Below are 10,032 nucleotides of genomic sequence, written 5' to 3'. Positions count from 1 at the left end.
TGTTCTGTCACGTCCGGTCATTTTATCAGCTTGCTTTCACCAAGAAAACTCTAGAAATTGAAAGAATTGTAGAAAACTTAAACAGCTTGACATGGTGCCTTGATTTGATCATAGAAGTAGGTGGAAAAATTAGGCCTTTAGAAGAATATCGAGAAACAACGCACCCTCAGGTAGAGCCTTCTAGCCAACCTGAACACCCCTTCATTAAACATGGGTTACTTTTGGACATTCTTAAAATGATCCCAACCTTTTCAAGCAGGTGGGCATGACCATGGTAGTCATCCATGCCAGGTTTGTACGATTTCTAACACCGTATGCAAGTTGCGACATGACCTCCCATTATCGAGCATTTTTTTACCGAGAAAACTACGAAAAATGTAAAATTTGTCGAAAACCAAAACAACTTGGCATGGTGCCTTGAATTGGTCATACAAGGCATGAAAAAAATTGGGGCCATTTCAAGCATGTCGGGAAACGACGTGCTCTTAGACGGAGCCATCTCGCCTACTCGAATACCTCCGTTGATCATGGTCTAAGTTTCCTTTTTTCATCTTTTGTAGTGCGTCAAATATAACGCTAAAAAGAAAGACTCTGGTTTTCCTTTTCAACTAGGCTGGTTTTTTCTTCAGTTTTTACATGGGTTTCTATATTATTTTGTTTTTCTTTTCTTTTATTGATTTTGAAAAAAGTTCATCAATAATTCAAATTAAGTTCATTGATTTGGAAAAAAATTAACAAAATTTAAAAAATCCATTGATTTAGAAACAAAGTTCATCAATTTATAAAAAAGACCAACAATTTTCAAAAACAAATTGCCAACTTGCGAAATAGTTCATGAATTTGTGAAGAAAACTGATCAATTTTGGGGAAAGAAAGTTCACTGATTTGAAAAAAAAATCAAGAATTTGAAATTTTGTCATCATTTTCGATTTAAAAATCACGAATTATAAGAACTTCACGCATTTAAGAAACAAAAAAGAAATGAAAAAGACAACCAGAAAATGTTGGGCTTTTCCAGTGTTGTATTTCAAGTATAAAAATACTTACTTTACACTAGAGGCCCGGTTGCCTAGCTGGTTATTGCGGCTGTGCTTATTGTGAAGGACCTAGGTTCGAATCCTGCAGCGAGGAGATGTGCCTGGCGCCGCGGTGGGAGGGGGTTTGGGAAAATCCAAATCCAAATCCAATTCGGGACCTCAATACAGACATCTGAACACAGCATTCATTACACTTGATTCCCAACAAAACACATCCTTGGGGGACAACGATAAACATTACCGTGAGAGAAGAAAACGAAATTGAAATGGAATGGGCCCATGAACAACAAAACAAACCTCAGGTTTCCAAAGTTTCTTAGCAGGGCCTAAAATGTGCAATCAGTGCCGAATTTCAGTCCAGAAGAGATATATTATGTGGAGAAATACATTGTCTAGAATGATTTGCTGTGTTAAACTGTTATTAACATAAAAACAAAACTATTATATCCGAAGGAACACCTAATAAAGGGAGAAATGATCTGCGATCTGCCCTCGTCGCTTTATGAGATTCATTCAAAAGGCAGTCAAACACCTCACGATTTACAACAACACGAGCTCCATCCAGCACCTAGCTGAAAGCAGCGCAACACCCCAAGCAAAGCAGCACAGGCCGCTCAGATCTCGACCGGGACCCTCTTGTAGAGCTCCTCATTCTCCAGGCGCGGCGTGGCGACGGCCTGCAGCGGCGTGCCCATGAAGGTGACGAGCCCGGGGGACTCCATCATGCTGATGTCCTCCGGCCTGGCGCCCTCCGGCAGAGACCACTCGAAGTGGTGCAGCATGTGGCCGATCATGGAGGCGACGAGGTTGATCCCGAGCTGCGCGCCGGGGCACACCCTCCGGCCGGCGCCGAAGGGCAGCACCCTGAAGTCACTGCCCTTGATGTCGATGCTCTCCTCCAGGAACCGCTCCGGCCGGAACTCCAGCGGGCTGCTCCACACCTTGGGGTCCCGGGCCACCGCCCACACGTTCACCATCACGTTGGCGCCCTTGGGGATGCTGTAGCCGCCGACCTTGACGCTCGCGCTGGCCTTGTGGGGCAGCATGAGCGGCGTCGGCGGGTGCAGGCGGAGGGACTCCTTCACGACGGCCATCAGGTAGGGCAGGTTCTGGAAGTCGGTCTCGGACATGACGCGGTCGCGGCCGACCACGCTGTCCAGCTCCTCTTGCAGCTTCTTCTGCACCCTGGGGTTCCGGACCAGCTCTGCCATGGCCCATTCGACTGATATGACTGTCGTGTCCATTCCGGCGGTGATCATGTCCTGAACATAAGAAGGGGATGGTACTTGGTAAGAGCTAAGAACGTATAAAAAGCCAAATGAGATTACCAGGCTTGAAGTTCAGTAAATAGCATATATTGTGTACTTCTAAGGTATTGATTTACCGGTATGAACAAGTTTATTAAGTTTGGCATGTGCAAGATAGAAATATGAAGAGGCATCCAATGATTTTTTTTAATAATACTCCCTCCGTATCAAAATATATGTTTTTTGACACTGATAGTGTCAAAAAACGTCTTATATTTTGATACGGAGGGAGTAGCTGAGTAGCCTGCAGACTCTTGCAAAGCATTTTTGGTAGTTGAATGATTGTAACGATAAAGCACTACCTAATTTCCAACTCGAAAGTAAACATACATTTTCCAATCCCAGCATCTTACAACAACCTTGAGATAGTGGCGTCTCACCTAAATTTACCTACTGAATCTAACTAAACTTAATGAGATTTCTCTTGATCCATAAATAAATCAATTTAATGAAAGCTATTATGTAGCATTTGTGCGAAGAATGGAAGAACTACGAAGATAAATTAGACATTACTATCCATTGCTATCCCATTCGACATTAAAAATTAGCAGGGGATCTCATTTGAAACAAACAGGAGAATGGAATATAAGAAGATAAATTACGTAGTTATAAAGGGGCATCCTACATACCCATAGAAGTCCGAAAACTGTGTCATCACTAAGGTCATACTTCTCTCTGAGAGTGAACAGAGCATCCACAAAGTGCTGTTTGGCACCACTCTCCCTGAGGGCCTGTGCATGCTCTTCAATGATCTTCTTGGTCAGACGATCCCTTCTCTCATTGTGGGTATTGTAAAGCTCCTCATTAAGTGGACACAGCCATCTCAAGTACCAAATGTATTCAGCAACAGAAAGAGATGCACCAATTTTGATCCCATTGTTGACAATAAGCTTGAATTCCTGCCCTTCTTCGTCAATGTCACCATCTGCATTCATGAACCGCTTCCCAAAAGCTAGCCTTGTTATATTGTTGAAGGACACCATAGCAAGGTGATTCCTCACTACCAATGGCTTTCCTTCATTACCTGAAAAAATATATTAATAGTTAATTTAAAACTCAATAGTCAATACTGTTGGGAAAGAGCCCAAGCTAGTTTAGGGTTTAAAGTGATTAGGTAATATAAACCGTTACATTGTGTATGTCATGTGGGATATGCCATATTTCCGTTTTGTGAGGCCGGCTCATGAATTAACAGCAAGAGCAAACAATAGAACAATAAATGCTCTTCTAAATTATACCAAAAACCTAACATAACGTAAAAGTAAGGGGCATAAACCAATTAGTGTTTTCCACAGCAACCGCAAAAACCTAAACATTAGCGCAAAGGATCCATGTGGATATCCAGTTGAACACAAGCAAACCCACACACCAGGCACAAATGTTTGCGTTCACTGACAAAGAATGTCCCAAGAAAATAAAGCTAAACCTGTATTTTTCTTCTTCTTCTGTATATCTGCTAGCTTATATTCCTAGAGTACACTAACATGTTATCAGAGAGAAGGCTATGCTTATATACCTACTCCCTCCGTTCCTAAATATTTGTCTTTCTAGAGATTTCAACAAGTGACTACATACGGAGCAAAATGTTGAAATATCTAGAAAGACAAATATTTAGGAACGGAGGGAGTACATTAATACTGAAACACACATTGAATATGAAATTAACGCGATGCCAGATGTATTTGGAAGAAAGAGAAGGGCGAAATTTTTTTTGAAATATTCCTAAAAAGGTTGAAATAACAGGGTTGAGGCAGAGGGAGGCATCAAATGACGTTTAATTAGTCTAGCATATTCCTGATGAGACACCATGCATTTGGAGCATAATGCACAGTACAATAAGTGAAAGTAAGTTGTAATTTGTATGTGTGCCACTGACCACGAACCAGAGACCACCAGTGAGATGTAATAGGAAGGATGTGTTGCCACTTCTTTATGTCTAATGCACACCAAGCATTCCACTTTGCGTACTGAAAAAAGATTCCTTAACATGTCGTCGTGCTAGTACCATGATAAATCATTTCACATACTTGGACTCCCAGTTTTTGGACTTGTGATACCAGTTAACTTAATGAATAACGGTCAGGACTAACTGCTCTCAATCAAATACCAATAACCCAAATGCTATAGTAACACTGCCTAAGGACTAAAGCCTATACTGATTGCAATCAAACTCACACCTGAAGCTATCATCAATCTGATCCGTTCTAGTACGTATACCAGTATATGTCCATTGCTATTAATAAAAGCTCCGTCTGTCGGACATCAAGATAAGATTTTTGGGCAGATAAAACATGGGTATTGTTGCCAAACAGTACAAGGTAAGCTGCTCCTAAATTCACAACATATAAATTTATCCCAAATTGTACACCAAAACTACATCAGTTCTGTGCCAATACAGAGCTACAACCGTTGAATGGGTGAAATTTCAAGATAAGATAAAAATAGCACTCTATAATTCTATATATGATTTGTGTGGCCATGATAGTCAAGTCAAGATTTCCGGCTTGGCCAAACAAGTATTATGCCATGAGCCTTAAATAGCATAGTGTCATTAAAAACGGCTCATTACCACAAGGAGTGTGCTTATCATAACACTGACTCACTGGAAGGCCAAAATGTCATACAGTTTTTCAGGTGATCCTCAGCTCGGCGCTAGTACACAATAAGACAAATTGTTCTACTGATAAAGGGATCGAGTAGCGTCATGGTCTATTTGTGGCATCGAATTATCTGAACTTACAGTAATGCAGAAAGCAGCAAACTGCCTTAGCCTGAAGCTTAAACGGCATGTAGAATCAAGATTACTATTACTAACCCCATGTGTACTAAGCCTCATGTGAAGGGCAGCCTACTTGTATACTAACGTGCAACCACCATGATCGTGTTGAGATCCAGTCTGCGGAAAAATAAAATAAACTCAAGGCTCCTCAACACACTAGAGCTGACCGATGATGATTGATTGGTGTCACTACATTTTACGTTTATTTATTCCATATCTTAACGATTCAGTACTCTAGCAACGCGCTTGACATGTGGCCACTCAACAGGAATGCACCCCATGGAGGCATTTCAACAGATCAACCCTGTTTACCATACCACCAAATCGGCACTCTAGCAAAGTACGACACTGTTCCTGCGATCCATTGCGAATTTGGTGCTGAAGACAATCAAGATTGGTTGCAAGACTCATGTTCGGCACCGTTTTGCCTAGTCAACACGACAGAGCAGAGCAATTGGTCGACCAAACCCACCAAACACGAGGACACCACCTCCACTCGCCTAACGATTCTTCAGACAGAAGATACCTCCCTCTCTTTGTTTTGCAGCAACCACCCCCGCTTTCTCCGAAATGGCACGCACGCACACCTGTCTGTCTACGAAATGTGCGGTGGAGGAAAAAAAGGGAAAAAAGGAAAAGAAAAGGAAGAGGGGCGTGCGATCTGGGATGGCAGCTTACCGGGGCCGGCGGCGGCGCGGTGGACGGACTCGACCATGGCGGTGACCTCGTCCTCGCGGATGGGGCGCAGCGCCTCGAGGCGCTTCTGGGTGAAGAGCTCGAGGTTGCAGAGCTTGCGCACCTTGATGTAGTGCGGGCCGTAGTCGGCCCAGATGAGGTCCTGGCCGTTGCGGCTGAAGCGCTGGGTGGAGCGGTTGCGGGGCCGGTCGGCGAGCTGCTGGTCGTGCTCCTTGAGCACCTCCTTGGCCAGCTCGGAGGTGGAGACGACGACGGTGAGCGAGGAGCCGAACCAGACGGAGATGATGGGCCCGTACCGCGCCGCCCACTCCTGGAAGCAGCGGCACCGCACCGGCTTGATCTGCCGCAGGTTGCCCACCACCGGCCACGGGCGCGGGCCCGGCGGCAGCCGCCCCAGCCGCAGCCGGTCCAGCAGCGCCAGCGAGATCGGGATCGCCACCAGCGCGATGGCGAACGGGAGCAGCGACGCCACGTCCATTGTGGCTGCCGCGACTCTGCTTCTGCTCTGCTCTGCTCTGGGGTTGGTGGAGACGGTGGTGGAGCTGGTGGTGCTGGTGGCGCTCAGCGACTTTATACGGTGGTGGAAGGGAAGGAGGCGATGGGGTGGTTGGTGGTAGGTGAGTGGGGTCGGAGACGCAGGGGGCAGGCAGACTGAACTTCTTGAGGTACTTCTTCAGTTCTTCTGAATTATAAATTGTACTGCTACTGGTGTAGTGGATCAGTAGTAGTGGGCTAGTGGCATCCATGGGATTGTCATCATGCTGATGCTCATTTGTGCTAACCTTCAAAGCAGAACATTTGCCACAGTTCAACCAACCTACTACCTCCATTCTTAAATACTCTCTCCGTTCCTAAATATTTGTCTTTCTTGAGATTTTAACAAGTGACTACTCCCTCCGTCTCTGAATAAGTGTACATCTATCTTTTGTCCTAAGTCAAAATTTTCAAATTTTGACCAACTTTATAGAAAAAAATAATGACATATATGACATCAAATTGGTATATATTATGAAAGTACATTTCGAAACGGATCTAGTGATACTAATTTAATGCCATAAATGTTGTTACTTTTTCCTATAAAGTTAATCAAAAATTTAAAACTTTGACTTAGGACAAAAGTTAGAAGTACACTTATTCGCGGACGGAGGGAGTATATACGAAGCGAAAATGAGTGAATCTACACTCTAAAATATGTCTATATACATCTGTATATGATAGTTCATTTAAAATCTCTAAAAAGGCAAATATTTAGGAACGGAGGGAGTACGAGTCAATTTAGAGATTTGAATATGCACTACATACGAGTAAAATGGGTGAATATACACTCTAAAATATGTCTATATACATCGTTACGTAGTTTGTGTTGAGTAAATAGGCAATTTTTTTATTAATTTAATCCAAAAATAGATCACTAGCATAGCATTGACAGAAGCAAACACATATTGTTATTCAATCATGCAAACGCATAGTACTATGCTAATTGCAGACACATCTATGTATAACACTAGAATGGCTAAAACAGAAATCAACAGGAGCGGGATAAACAAGTTATACCCTCCAGTAGGCCAGGTAGAAGCCGCCGCCGCAGCAGCAGCGTCCTTGGCGGCCTTCTGTCGGCTTCGGGTTTCTCGGCGGCGGCATGTTCGGCGTCCATGGACATGGTGATGACGAAGGCGACGCGAACGTAGAGGAAGTAGACGAACAGAGGCGAGCAGTCGCGTAGTTGCTTCCCAAAAACCTAATTGTCTGTCTCTCATACAGGATCCGAGGAGGCGGGTTTCGGAGACCTGCTCTTCCGTCAACCGTGTACGCGGTGAACAAGGTGGAGTGGCCGGCGGCAGCAACAGTAATGGAACGGCGTGGGCATGGAGGCAGAGATGCGATCTGTTTCGCCTGACGGCTAGGGTTGGCAGACGCTCCACATATATATGTGCAGCCACGTGGAGAGACGTGGGCTCCGAGTCGGTAACAGCCCACGATCCGACGTCTCATATCGTGGTTTACCTATCAATGACTCTCCGTTCCTGACCGGCAAAAATAAGCGCATAGATGTGAACTCGGCTCGTTCCTGCGACATCTGAGATCGTGGTCCACCTGCCAATGACTCTTCGTTCCTGACCGGTAAAAATAAATGCATAGATATGAGCTCGGCTCGTTCCGTGCCGCTTCGGCGGGGCGGGGCGGGCGGCGAAGGAGAAGTGCGCGAGGGCCTTTTATATTCTCAAACTCTAATAAAATGTGGAAGAGAATCTCTTATAAAAAGGTCCAATTCTCTAATAGTGGGGTTGGACTAAATTCCCCACCACACCTAGTGTCATTTAACCCACATGCGTCTTTAAAGATTTTTTTAAAAATTATTAGATGGGTTAGGCCCACCCAAATAATTCAACAATTTGTATTGAAATGTCTAAAAAGACTTATATTTAAGAACAGAGCGAGTGATGACACGAGAGAGGATGCAAAGGGTTGTGATGTTCATTTCATTTCAGACAGAAGAAAATCAGGTGGTGTCTGATTACTCTGTTTTTTCGGAGGGCTCACCAACCGCCGGGAGATACCGGCTGCTGCTGCTGATTTCGTTTCAAGGGCCCCTGGAAACCTCGGTGGCCTGGTTGACTAAAAGCAGCCGGACATGTCAAGCATTGCCAAACCACTTCCCTATACTTCCCTCTCGCTAGTGCTGGTACTGTGGTTTTGATTCAGCCATCCAGATCGCATACACACTGTGTAAACTGTAAAGTGTATATTCAGATCCTAGCACGGCGTGCATAGATTCAGATTGTATCTTCCTCTGGCCCGGTGTGTAGATGGCTATTTTCTCGTGCCTTCTTTTCTTCTCTCGTGCCTTCTTTTGCTACCTCCACGGTTGATGTTTGGTGGGAGAGCGACGGATGTGTGTACTGTGGGCAACTCCGCAACTGGGCATGATTTTCTGTGGGACGTGCCGCTGGATAAGCGGCGTGACCGACTGACTGGTATTGGTTTGGCTTTGCGGTTCGGTACGTGGTCTCCGCTGGTGCCTCGAGCTGGGGTGCACGTCCGTTTCACCCACCAAATTCCTTGCGCGTGCACGAATTCTCTATCGGTGCCATTATATGTCATCTCTGCTACTCCCTCCGTTCTAAAATACTTATCGCGAAAATGAATATTCCGAATGTCGCTACCACGGTGGCCATGCTCACTGCTAGGATAAAGGAGGAGGCTCGTATTTGAGCGCTTGCAGGCGCTGGACACCTGTGTAATGTAATGCCGTGAGAGTCGATCCACCACCACCATGAAAGGGATTGTATGTTGAGCATGGGAGGACGAATTTTGCAGTGGCGGCGCAACCTCCACAATAGAGGAACCCTCCGTGCGAGGGGAGTCCAAGACATAACGGAGAGAGGTAGGGACATGAGGAGCTTGTGAGGACGGATCAACCCGGAATAGAAAAAAAAATGAACGGTGCATGCGAGGTGGGAAGGTGGAGATGAAACGAATGAAATGATTGGAAGAAAGGGAAGCGGACGAGACAACCTACATACTCCTCTTTAATAGTAGATATAATGATGTATCGATCATATGTAATTGAATTAAAATTATAATCACGCATACCATTTTTTAGAGGGGCATTATTGTTGACACCCGATTTTGGCATGGTCAAGAACTTATTTAAGATGACCTTAAATGGAGAAGTGATCTACATGAAGGAGTTCCGTATTGTTGATATGAACATCTTTGAAGTTTGGGTCATCGTCGTCCGATTTCATCTCAAAGGCCGAAACTATGCTCAAAGTACCAAGATCTTATATTCAGAGTACAGTTTGGTCGATTAAGCCCCCAAGGCGACCTCATATGAAAAAATGATCTACATGAATTGTCTTCGTCTCGCCGAACCAATTGATTTCAATATAAAAATTGTCCCAATTCGAGTTCATACGCAAAAGTTAGAGGCAAAACTTCATGGACCAGTCCTGAGTGAAAAAGTGACGCGAGGGACCAGACACCCACCTAGGTGGTGTCTGATGGGTCGCGTGAGTTATTCGGCCTTTGCCGGCTGAATGAAGCTTGCCGGGATGGAGACCTTGCCGGCGTGGAAAGCTTGCCGGGGTGGAGATCTTGCCGGCGTGGAAGCTTGCCGGTGTGAAAGCTTGCCGAGGTAGAAACCTTGCCAGGGTGGAAACCTTGCCGGGGTGAAAGCTTGTCGGGGTAGAAACCTTGCCGGGGTGAAAAC

The 10,032-nt window shown here is 45.0% G+C and overlaps 1 protein-coding gene across 1 annotated transcript; it reads right to left on the bottom strand.

Moving 5' to 3' along the window:
* Positions 1 to 1,387: 1,387 nt before the first annotated feature.
* LOC123060768 (cytochrome P450 98A1) lies at positions 1,388 to 6,374 on the bottom strand. Its single transcript, XM_044483606.1, has 3 exons — positions 5,802 to 6,374; positions 2,974 to 3,368; positions 1,388 to 2,299 (listed from the first exon to the last, which is right to left on the bottom strand). Exons 1-3 carry the CDS (start codon positions 6,295 to 6,297, stop codon positions 1,652 to 1,654), a joined length of 1,539 nt encoding a protein of 512 aa, XP_044339541.1. The 5' UTR covers positions 6,298 to 6,374; the 3' UTR covers positions 1,388 to 1,651.
* Between the last annotated feature and the right edge of the window lie 3,658 nt (positions 6,375 to 10,032).

This window comes from Triticum aestivum, chromosome 1A (assembly GCF_018294505.1).
Source record: "Triticum aestivum cultivar Chinese Spring chromosome 1A, IWGSC CS RefSeq v2.1, whole genome shotgun sequence".
Classification (NCBI taxonomy): Eukaryota; Viridiplantae; Streptophyta; class Magnoliopsida; order Poales; family Poaceae; genus Triticum; species Triticum aestivum.
Note: the sequence above shows the minus strand (reverse complement) of the source record. Positions and strands in the feature narration are given on the sequence as shown.

Bases quoted from the DNA above. Each gene is read 5' to 3' on its own strand.
- LOC123060768 (XM_044483606.1), bottom strand. From the start codon at position 6,297: ATGGACGTGGCGTCGCTGCTCCCGTTCGCCATCGCGCTGGTGGCGATC. The intron at 3,369-5,801 runs GTAAGCTGCCAT...ATATTTTTTCAG, and splicing joins CCGCGCCGCCGCCGGCCCCG to GTAATGAAGGAAAGCCATTG. The intron at 2,300-2,973 runs GTATGTAGGATG...TCTTATGTTCAG, and splicing joins CAGTTTTCGGACTTCTATGG to GACATGATCACCGCCGGAAT.